At 36.4% G+C, this 12502-nt stretch overlaps 1 protein-coding gene across 5 annotated transcripts in view; it reads left to right on the plus strand.

The window, feature by feature from the left end:
- Positions 1-7349, plus strand: part of PLEKHF2 (pleckstrin homology and FYVE domain containing 2) — a 28533-nt gene extending 21184 nt beyond the window's left edge. For 4 of the 5 annotated variants that reach the window (XM_030303774.1, XM_032592008.1, XM_030303772.1 and 1 more), the window contains exon 2: positions 4721-7349. In XM_030303774.1, coding sequence (XP_030159634.1) covers positions 4735-5484 — 750 coding nt within the window. In that variant the 5' untranslated portion in view covers positions 4721-4734 and the 3' untranslated portion in view covers positions 5485-7349. Of the gene's footprint in view, positions 1-2531; positions 4334-4720 lie in introns of those variants that run through there. The other variant, XM_030303773.1, reaches the window with a different exon arrangement.
- Positions 7350-12502: the final 5153 nt, after the last annotated feature.

A 12502-nucleotide genomic window follows, 5' to 3' on the forward strand; every position in this document is an offset into this window, starting at 1 on the left:
AATCGTTTACTGCCTTTCTCCTTCAGTAGACTCTGCTCTGAGAGGAGAATAAGAATACCATCTAAAAAGTGTTCAATAAATGTTAAATAAAAAAAGCAAATGAAAGTAATAGAGTGACATGCCATTTTTGGTATCTAGTTTGCTGACATTTTTGAGGAAAAATATGTGAGACAAGATTAGGTATGTACAGTCATTGTGCTGCTTGGTAAATCGGTGTTACCTCTCAGAATGGAAATTTTGTAAAAGGTAACAGCCTTAAATATTCATGCCTTTTGACCAAGTAATTTTATTTCTTGGAAACTGTTCTAAAGAAATCATCTCTGCCAGAGGATGGGGAAGCTTTCTTCCTAACTCTTCCTATAGTCAGTGGTATTCCTTCCTAAGAAAAGTAGATAAAAATTTAATTAGGCCACGTCTTAGAGTTGTCTTCTCCTTTTTCTGTGCCCCTCATTGAGTAAGTTATGCAAAGGACTCCTTCCTTGGCTGGCTGAGTAATCTTACATTCTATATTCTCACAAAAGTCTTTAAGAGTTCTTACTGCTTGAGGCACCTCATTGTGCTCTTGGTAAATTTGAATTTGGCCTTTGGGGGAAGGCAGAGGCCCTGTTTAGGCCCTGAGTGAAAGGGTGGTACACTAATCCAGTTTACCAAAGAACCTTGCTTTGGGGTACCTAGCAGTAATCCAGCTAAAAGTGGTACTTTGATTTTGCTTTTGGTGACTTCCCCCTATTCTCCCATCCCTCTATGTGCTGTCCCTGCTGGATACCCAACTACTTCTGTATTGTGTGTGTGCTTGTGCACACAGGGCATTTGTGTATTCCTGGGTTTTTTAGCTCAGTGCTTCCCTTCTTCATGTCCTTCTTCATGTCCATACAGAAATATTTTAGGACCAACAGGGATAATGGAGAGGTCTTTATGTTCATTGTTGTTCAAATATAGGTCACAATCCATTAGTGAACTCAATCAAGTGGGCCTGCAACTATCATTAAAATAAATGAAGATAACAGAATACATTATTTATAGTTGGAAGAATTATGAGTATGTATTTGTAATCCTGCAGTATGAAATGTATTTTTTATGTGGGTCACTGTCAAACTTTGAAAGCTATTTGTTCTAGCCAAATATCAATTAATGATGCCCAAACATCTCTTTTGTTTCTTCATTCTTAAATGGGGCAAGATTTATGAACAGAGATTCAGGCTTAAAATTGTAAAATTTGAAGAATGATCCATTCAGGAGACTGGCTAAATAAGGTATGATGACTTGTCCTTTCAGGTTATTTTTTCTCCAGTTGGTATTCTTTTCTTTATTTTTTTTAGGGTTTGCAGTGAAGGTCCAAAGGTTAGCAATAGCTTTCTTAATTCTTGTAGAATCAATGGACCCTTAAGGAATAATTAGTGTACCATAATATACTGGTAACAGCACAGAGGAAACACATTGGAGCCCCAGTTCTGTGACAGCCTTGGACAGCATTCTTAACTCCTTTATATCTGTTTACCCATCTATAAAATGGAGCTAATAGTGCATTTCTATTGTAAGGTTGCCCTGAGTAGGATATACAGTAATGCATGCAATGCTCAGCTGGGTGCTTGGACTCCCAATGAGTAGAATAACTTCCAGGCTGTTTTGCCTTGGACATTATTGAATGTCTGTCTTTGTGCCTTAGTTTCTCTTTCAGCTCACATTTCAGCAAATATTATTAGATGCTTCTTTGGAAGATGTAAAAACTTGTTTAATTACTTCACAGGAATTTGAGACCATTAAAGTCAGAAAATAATGAATGTAAAAAGTATTGCACAAATTTGGATGGTATTAATTCCAGTAGTAGCAATAATAGGAAACCTGTTTGCACTGCATTTGAGCTGATTAATATCTGTATGTCCAAAGAAGTAAAATCTGCAGTTGATTTAGATGGGAATAAATAGATACTTTCAGTTCTCTAAAAGCACCAATCTCTTCTGCCTTAGGACCTTCAGTTACTTCTTTTGCTTGAAATATACTTCTCTATCTCCACGCCTCATGTCTGTGTATCTAGTTCCTCCTTATCAGCTGAAAGAATACCACTTTAGAAAGGCCTTCCCTGACCATCTAGTCTGAGTAGCTTCTTAGTTGTTTTTTCAAAAATCACTTTAAGGGGTGCCTGGGTGGCTCAGCCAGTTAAGCATCCGACTTCAGCTCAGGTCATGATCTCATGGTTGGTGAGTTCAAGCCCTGCGTTGGGCTCTCTGCTGACAGCACGGAGACTGGAGCCTACTTTGTGTCCCTCTCTTTTACCCTTCCCTGCTCACGCTGTCTTTGTCTTTCTCAAAAATAAACATTTTTTAAAAAATCACTTTAAAAAATCAGTACAATTAATTTACAACTTGGTTCTCGATTTTGTTTTCTGTTTCCCTTCTCACCAGCTAGGATGTAAGCCTTGAGCAAGGACATTGCATGTGTTGTGTATTATTTTTTCTCCTGCACCTAGATCAGTGATTAACAAAATAAATACTTGTTGAATGTTTGAAGATAGTGTAAAGTATGAAAATTATCTATAATTGTACTTCTTAGAGATAAGTAACCATTGTTGACATTATATAGTTTTCTAGTTTTATTTTCTATGTGTGTGCTTACATATTTATAAGTGCCTATGATTATATGTTAAACCATATTTCACCGTGTGTAAAGATGAACATGTTTTACTGATGTCTCAATTTGGGGTGTCATACAATCAGGGGTATGCCATGATGTAATTGTCAGCATTTTCATTTTCAGTGGCACATAAAATGAGGATGTGTCTTATAGTATCTTAGATTTGATGAAACACAGTATATATTTGAAACAAATGAGATTGACATTCAACTCTTTCCCCACCTAAATATCTTGAGCATTTTCCCATATCACTATGTTTAGACCTATCTCATTATTAACATATACTTAGCATATTATTATGGGTGTATCATAAATTGTTCAGCCAGTTTCTCTTGTGGACATTTGGAGCTTCTCCAACTTTTTTGTGTGTGTTACAAACAGTGCTATGTTGGATATACTTGCACATATGTTTATGCACTCGACTGGAATTTCTTTTGATAAAATACTTAGATCAGTGAGTATACATATTTTCTGTAGTGTACAAGAGTGCCTGTTTCCCTGTATCCTCAGTAGTACTTCATCTTAGGAAATTTAAAAAATTTGTGTTAATCGGATTAGTAAAAAATATCCTAATGTTGTATATCATTGAATTATGAATGAGATTGAGACTCTTTTAGTGTTAATGAGGTGTTTTTATTTCCTCTCCTGTGACGCACTGTGCATAGAACAGTAGACCTTTAATTGGTTGGCACATTTGCTGCAATTAGAAAAAGAAGTCATCACAGTTTGGAGCCATGCATTATCATATAAATTCTTTGGAACAACTTTAAGGGCAGAGCCTACCCTTGTGGAGGGCACGAGAGCTTTATAAGGACCCAAGATTGGAGGAGAGACAAATTCAGGAATAATCAGAATCTTTGTAATGGAGACCAAAAAGGGGTACAGTATCATCAATTTATGAACTGAATACTGGAATTTAGACTGTGTTCTTAATCTTTAAACTTTAAATGCTCCTCTTTAATATGACTTGGTTGTGGTAGTATTAGGTTAGTAAATTTGAAATAGGGCACAACTAAAGGACTTGAATGAAGTCAGTATTGGATCTAGAGATTAAATCTATGGTCATTTAAGATTGGATTAATATGAAATACCAAAATGTTCTTGTCAACATTTTTGAGCACCTTTGCTGTGCCGGAGGGTGTCATTTTCGGAGATAAAGATCAGATAGCCTCTGTCTTTTAGGTTCCATTGCAGCCTTTGAAGGAGACAGATTTCATCCTTTGGTAAGAATGAAACCAAAAGGTACATGGAATGTAAAGAGCATAGAGGAATGTATTTAGTCTAATAGAGTTTAAGGGAGACTTCTGAATTAGATATAACCTAAACTGAGTCTTGAAGGATCAGTAAGAGTTAGCTGTGAGGAGTAAGTATTAAAGGATATACGACAGCATAAGAGAAGGTACATGTGATGAAATGGACTGTAAATAGTAGGATATTCTTAGAACAAGTTTGAGGTGAAGAGTGACTTCTGATGAGTCTAAGAGGGTAATCAAGAACAAGATAATGAACAGCCTTATATGCTATGCTAAAAATTCTGCATTTTGTAGATCAAAGGGAGTTCTTTTGAATAATGACATGGTGAGATTTGCATTTGAGAAATCACTGCCTGAAGATTGATTTATGGGGCAAGACCAAAGGCAAGGAGACACATCAGGAGACAGTCTGGTAATCCAGATGAGAGGAATAAGGCCTTAGCTCAATGGTAATAGCTTAATTAATTTCTCCTAGTTTTTACAGAATTTGGTCCTCTTCTTCAGAACCCCTCTGAGATTAAATTTCATGGGACTGGGATTATTATTTTGCAGAGAGGACTTCTATTTATCATCCAGTTGCTTATTCCTTTATGTCTGTAAGAAGTTTATGCTTTTTATAAGTACCTAAGTCAGTAGTATAGTGCTATATTGAGATGGTTAACCTTTTTTGTATGCTTTGTGATTTTCTTAGAGGGAAACAATTTTGTTGGAGTATTTTGCCTATAAGTAAAAGTATGGATTTGTTAAATTTAGGTTATATAATCTTTAACTTACATGAATTTCCAATTTCTATGTGCTAATTTCTTCTTTTTTTTTTTTTTTTTTTTTCCCCAAAGGCTACTAGCAGAAGATGGTGGATCGCTTGGCAAACAGTGAAGCAAATACTAGACGTATAAATATAGTAGAAAACTGTTTTGGAGCAGCTGGTCAACCCTTAACTATACCAGGAAGGGTTCTTATTGGAGAAGGAGTATTGACTAAGTTGTGCAGAAAAAAGCCCAAAGCAAGGCAATTTTTCTTATTTAATGATATTCTTGTATATGGCAATATTGTCATCCAGAAGAAAAAATATAACAAACAACATATTATTCCCCTGGAAAATGTCACTATTGATTCCATCAAAGATGAGGGAGACTTAAGGAATGGATGGCTTATCAAGACACCAACTAAATCATTTGCAGTTTATGCTGCCACTGCCACTGAGAAATCAGAATGGATGAATCACATAAATAAATGTGTTACTGACTTACTCTCCAAAAGTGGGAAGACACCCAGTAATGAACATGCTGCTGTCTGGGTTCCTGACTCTGAGGCAACTGTATGTATGCGTTGTCAGAAAGCAAAATTCACACCTGTTAATCGTCGTCACCATTGCCGCAAATGTGGTTTTGTTGTCTGTGGGCCCTGCTCTGAAAAGAGATTTCTTCTTCCAAGCCAGTCCTCTAAGCCTGTGCGGATTTGTGACTTCTGCTATGACCTGCTTTCCACCGGGGACATGGCCACGTGCCAGCCTACTAGATCAGACTCTTACAGTCAATCATTGAAGTCTCCTTTAAATGATGTATCTGATGATGATGACGATGATGATAGCAGTGACTAAGGACATATTTTGAAATATTTAATTGGGTGTGACTACCTGAGAAATCAGCTCTGGGAGAACATAAAATTCTGAGCTTTCTCTCAGTTTTGCTCTAGCCGTGAATTTGCCTGAGAATCTTTTAACCTATGTGCCTCGATATATTCTATAGAAAATAGGTCCTGTCATTTTGTCCCCCCACCCCCACCCAACTCCCCGCTCTTCTACAGGGATAGACTTTTGCAAATCTACCAGATAAATTTTTGGTTTCTTATTCTTGTTTAATTTTAGATTATTTTGTTGGAAGGTTGAGAAAAGATTTTTTTTTAACAGATCATGTATTACATTGATGTTTACTATATGTTCTGTCATATGGAAATACTAAAAGCAAAAAATGATGGAAAAAGTTGTATAACGCAGTTAGCTAATATTATTAGCTTTTTTCCTAACCATTCTATGTAATGGTTAAGACACCAGTAACAAAAAAACGTGATTTGAAAATACTTTGTTCGGCTTTTTCGTATACCAAGTGGTGCCTTATCATAATAGCACTGTTAAATGAAATAAGCCCCTACCTTCTCACTTTTAGTTTGTTTTGAAAATACACTGGTGCTCTTTGAGGTGATAAAATGAGCGTTTATGAATGGGTATAATTAGAAAATACTTCTCATCTGCAAGCTACAAATAACTAAATTTAGAGCTTCTTCATTCTATATGAATATTTTTCCATAAAATAGTTGTGATTATATTTTTATGTTTTATAGGTACCAAATTGTCAAATATATATTTTAAATTAATAGGTTGTCATTCTTAGGGATTTGATTTGAAATTTATCAAATACAGAATTGTCACACTGCATTAGTTTCTACTTTTAGTAAAGCATATTTGTAGGTATAAATTCATCTGCTTTAACATTATTTCTAGAATGGAAAATCTTACAAAACTTTTGAAATTAAACAATCTCTTTAAAAAAAAAAAAAAATCCCACGATAGAGCATAGATCTACTTGGGTTGAAGACTTGGAAGAAATAATGTGTAAGAATGATGAAGACGGACCAGTTAAGTTTGACTAGACTTATATTGGTGGAAGTATTGTCTATTTCAGTGTGAAACTATCTTGAATTTGCAAATATAGTGTTATATTTTATAAAGTTTTGTAAAGTCCCAAATGATACTTCTATTTTTGTAAAACAATTATATGTTAATCTGTTTCTGAAATCATTTTGCAATCTATAGAAATAGAGTAGCAGTTGATCTTTCTAAATTGTAAACTTCATTGAGTCAGCCTAGATTGCTTTTGAGAATTAGTAATTTTTCACTTTTTGCTTTTGAGGCAGCCATTTAGGTTCAAAGTATATTTATCATATAAAACTTGATGCATTTTGCACTATTCTCTCCATTCGTATGCTGCAAATAACTACAGTCTTTCAAATATGAAGAAATCAGCCTAAAGTTTATTTTAAATTCCAAACTTCTGTGTTTTTAAATATTTAAATCTGGATATATTGCAGATGTCATGACTGTTTGATTCAGTAATGTGACGGAGAATTTTTGGGTTTGGTTAAGGCACTAACTTTACTGTTAGATTGTGAAAGCATCTGAGATACATAGATTTCCCTGTAGGAAATGTGAAACAGAGCCACAACAGTTTTTTTTGTTTGTTTTAATATCATATGGACATTTGTTTCCAAGCAATATATACAGTATAATTGCAGTATAATTAATCAACATATCTCAAAAAGACCATGAAGCCTGAGAAGTGCTAATGGAGACTTTCTGGTACATAGGAACCCAGCAAATTCAAGAACCAAGGGGAAATCTGGGATGACATTTGCATTGTCAACCTTTGTTGACTCTGTTTTTACAATAAAAAATATTTTACAACTTAACTCTCTGTTTCTTGCATACTGTGACTTGAAGATTTTTCTCCCTTTCTAAGGTAATGATATTCTGCATATTTTACCTCTTTTAGTAGCTGTGGGGTAGCTTTTATGTGCCAAGCATTTTTCTAAGCACTAGGGACAGAGCAGTAAACAGAATTTCCCTCCTTTTAATAGAGTTTACATGCAAAATGGAATCCAAGATGTATTTTCTTCCAGAATTTGTTCTGTAATGTTTAAAGCTTCTGTAAATCTTTGGTGCCTATTTCTCATGCCATTCCTCTTGAATAAAATTTACTTGGACTGTACCTGCAGTACATTAACCAAATTGGTAACTTTTGATGTAAAGGAAGCAAGATTCCATAGATGCCAACCAAAAATATTAAATTGAATACACCTTATTACAGTACATAAAATGTCCATAGTTAAAGTCATTTTGTTTCTATATCTTTATTACCTTCAGGCTGAAATTCTTATATTGAATTGTAATATTCAATTATAAGTATTCAGTTGTATACCTAATGATTCTTGAAAGGTCCTAGTACTTTAGCCACACTCTTTTCTCTCAGATAGGCTAATTTTGTTCTCAAATACTTGTTGTATCTTTAAAGCGTATAATAGCAATGATTTACACATCCACACGTATTAGATTGCTATACATTTTACAAGATAAATAAAACTTAAGAGTGAAGTCTAGGATTAAAATGCATGAAATTTATTGATGGTAATTTTAAGGCTTTATTTTTTATTTTTTTTAATTTTTATTTTTAGATTGTGCGCCAGCAGGGGAGAGGAGCAGAGGAAGAGCGGGAATGAGAGAATCTCAGGCAGGCCCCACACTCAGCCCGACAAAGTGCTCGAACCCTGGAACCATGAGATCATAACCTGGGCCAAAAATCAAGGGCCACTCGGGTACCCCTAAAATAACTTAGTTTTGAAGAAAGCCTTGGGGCACCTGGGTGGCCCAGTTGGTTGAGCGTCTGACTCTGATTTGGGCCCAGATCATGATCTCACACACAATTTATAGGATTCTGTGTGGCTGCAGGCTGACAGGGTGGAGCCTGCTTGGGATTCTCTCTCTCCCACTCTCTGCCTTTCCCTCGCTTGTACGTGTGCTTGCTCTCTCAAATAAAAAATATAACTTTATTTTAGATCATTTATTAATTATCTGTTCTGTCAGGCTCCATAGATTTAGTGTTGGGTGTTCTAAACTTTAAAGGTACATTTTTGTAAAGGTTATTATCAGTGGCATTCTCTTAAATATCAAGTCAAATTTCTTAAAAATTACGTTATACTTGGCATCTGCACTAATTGAAAATTTTTACAACAGTATACTCATATATACAATTGGTTGGCATGATAACCCTGTCATTTTAATTTATCAAGAATTGAAGACTAGAGGAAGTTGGTTGAAAATATTGCTAACATTTGATTTGAAATTTATCAAATACAGAATTGTCACACTGCATTAGTTTCTACTTTTAGTAAAGCATCCAAATACAGCATCCAAACTGTTATTGTTACATTATTTATACTAGTTAAAATGATTGCAGTATTCTCTAGTAGTTTTTTCAAGAACAAAGTAGCAAGTACCACTTTAATCAGACTTTGTATACTCCTGTTATCTTAGTGTTTAAAGAAAATACATACTTTACTATTCTTTATTTTTAGCAGCTTTGAGATATAATTCACATACCACACAATTGACTGATTTAAAGTATAAACGTCAGTGGCTTTTGGTATATTCTCTAAAACCATGCCACTATTTCCAGAACATTTTCATCACCATAAAAAAGAAATGCTGCACCCTTAGCAGTCTCTCCTTGTTCCTTCCCCAATCCCCTGACCCTAAGCAGCCACTAATCCACTTTCTATCTCTGTAGATGTGCCTTATCTAGACATTTCACAAATGAAATCATACATTCTTTGGTCTTTGGTGACTGGTTTCTTTCACTTTTTATGTTTTTAAATTTCCTTCATGTATCAAGCATGAGTACTTCTTCCTTTGTATTGCCGGATAATATTCTATGATGTGGATGTCCTGTATTTATTCATCAGTTGACATTTGGGTTGTTTCCATTTGGGGGCTATTATGAATAATGTTGCTGTGAACATTTTGTGTTCAGGTTTTTGTGTTGACCTGTGTTCCTTTCTCTTGAGTATATACCTCAAAATGGAACTGCTGGGTTATATGTTACCTCTATGTTTAACTTTTTGAGGCATCGCCAAACTTTTCCAAAGTGGTTGCACCATTTTACTTTCCCATTAGCAGTACAGGAGGGTTCCTCTTTCCCAAAACCTGCTGTCTCTGATTACAGCATGTGAAGTCTCTCTGGTTTTCATTTACATTTTCCTAAGGGTTAATGACAGTGTGGATCTTTTCATGTGCTTATTGGCTACTTGCATGTCTTCTTAGAAGTGTCTATTACATCCTTTGTTCTAGGTTGTTATCAGTGAGTTGTAGGAGTTATTTATGTAATCTGAATAGGATACTCTCATCAAAAGCACCATTTACAAATGTTTTCTCCCATTCTGTAAGTTGTCTTTTCACTTTCTTGATGGTATTGTTTGAAGCACAAGAGTTTAATGAAGTCCAGTCTATCAATTTTTTCTTTTATTGATTGTGCTTCTGGTGTCATTGCCTAACATAAGATCATGAAGATTTGCTCCAGTGTTCTCTTTTAACTCTGAGTCTGATTAGGACTCTTGGTTATTGATACCCAGAACATATCCTTAATATTACCTCCAAAATTAGAGTTGGAAATGATTTCCTAGTAAATTAAATCATTCATTAGCAAATTTCCAGGCAAGTGAAACAGCAGTGCGTTCCTATCAGCCTTCTGTTTCAAGCCAGTAGGGTAAAACCTTTTGGATGTATTGCGGGCAGACTCAGAAAAATATTCCATATGCTGATGACATGGTTTATTGTTATTTGGAGCTGCCTTAAAATATATTTGGCTTTGTACTCCAATTACTATCAGAATGTCTCAAGATAAACTAAGTTTTTTGGTTTTTTGGTTTTTTGGTGTGTGTGTGTGTGTGTGTGTGTGTGTGTGTTTTAAGAGCGAGAGAGCATGAGCTAGCAGGGCAGAGACAGGAAAAGAGAATCCCTAGCAGGCTCTTCCCTGCCAGCACAGAGCCTGACTGGGGGCTTGAACTCATGAACCGTGAGATTGTGACCTGAGCCAAAACCAAGAGCTGGAGGCTTAACCAACTGAGCCACCCAAGCACCCCAAGATAAACTATTATGACTTAAGATAAACTATTGTGAAAGTAATAGGGTAAAACTGTTAAGTTTAAATTTTTTATATATTTTATAGGAATATTTTGATGACTTGAAGAAACCAAAATTCCAGAGCTACTTAAGGCAAACTTTGTACCTCATAAACATGTATTGAGCACTTTTAATGTGTCTACTACTGTGGAAAAGAATGAGTTGTTTAAACTCACGATTCTCATGATTTTCATGACCTTGATATTTCTAAAGATGATGCACCAGTGATCTTTAGGATGACCCTCAGTGGAATTTTGTCTGGTAATTCCTTATTATTAAATTCAGTTACGCATCTGTGTAGCAGGAGTATCACAGAAGCTGTGTTTCCTCATGTCAGGTGTGCTCAATTTCAATTTGTCCCATTACTTATGTTCACTTTGATCACTTCATTGGGTGGTATATGCTAGACTTTTTCATTGTAAAGTCACTTTTTCTGATAAGTATTTTGTGAAGTTATACTTTGGAGACTATGTAGAAATTATATTCCTCATCAAACTTTCATTTTGTTCATTTCTTTAATGGACTCATGGTTTCTTAGTTCAGTGGTTCTCAAACTTGAGTGTATGAGAATGCCTTGGAGGGCTTGTGAAAACATAGACTGCTAGACTCTCATCTCCAGAGTTCCTGATTTTGTAGGTCAGAGTAGGACCTGAAAATTTGCATTTCAGACCAGTTTCCAGGTGCTGCTGTTGCTGCTGGCCCAGGAACCATACTTCATTACCCTTTATTATCAGAATTTTTTTTTTTAATTTTTTTCAACGTTTATTTATTTTTGGGACAGAGAGACAGAGCATGAACAGGGGAGGGGCAGAGAGAGAGGGAGACACAGAATCGGAAGCAGGCTCCAGGCTCTGAGCCATCAGCCCAGAGCCTGACGCGGGGCTCGAACTCACGGACCGCGAGATCGTGACCTGGCTGAAGTCGGACGCTTAACCGACTGCGCCACCCAGGCGCCCCTATCAGAATTTATTTTGATGCTCCTATTGTCCCTAAATTTGGTCAGTGGCAAGTTGGCTCCTGTGGTCTACTGACAAATCATTATTTGAGTCCTTTACATTTTTGCTACAATAGTATGTTCTAGACTCATCTTGAATTTTCCCTGCCCCAACCCAGGAATTGGCCATTTCTCCAAAGAGCTGTTGTGTCTTTTAGTGGAGAGTGCTTTAAAGCCAAGGTCTGGGCAGTAGGTGTGCCTGTTGCTTTGGGAAGAGTACCACCCTCAGGCCCGTTTAGGAGACAAATCTAGGGAACATGTGTATGTGTGTGCGTAGATAGAAATCTAGATTTGTGTGTGTGTGTGTGTGTGTGTGTGTGTGTAGATAGAAATCTAGATTTCTACCTATCTCTATTGAAATTATGACTTCATACTGATACTCCAAATATAACAACACTATAGGGTTTCTCTCTTCTCTGAGAGTAAAAGACTGGTTCTCATTAGCTTTAGTATATTTAAATTATTTGATCAGTCTCCCTGTATGTAACCTGTCTCTCATCACCACTGCTACCTCTCATATGGATACCTCTAACCCCATTCAGGTTCTGATGCTTCATACCAGGCTTTTCCGATCATGGATGCCCCCCTTATCCCACTTAGGCTCTAATACCCCATGCTGGGCCTCCCCCACTTCCACCCTTCTGTGGATGTCTTCATCCTGATTGTTCTCTAACACCTCATTCTAGGCTGCCCTCACATATGGATACCCTCCACACTTGGGTTCCAGTCCTCATTAGTGGACCCCTTTTCTGTGGGGATACTCTCATCACCCTGCCTATCTCTGACATCCCACTCTGAGCCATCCGCACACAAGGACACTTCACCCTGTGAGGTCTCTGACTTCCTCATACCTGAGACCCTCCTCACCCTGCTTGAGCTTTGACACCAGGCCCC

Source organism: Lynx canadensis, chromosome F2 (assembly GCF_007474595.2).
Source record: "Lynx canadensis isolate LIC74 chromosome F2, mLynCan4.pri.v2, whole genome shotgun sequence".
In the NCBI taxonomy this organism is placed as follows: Eukaryota; Metazoa; Chordata; class Mammalia; order Carnivora; family Felidae; genus Lynx; species Lynx canadensis.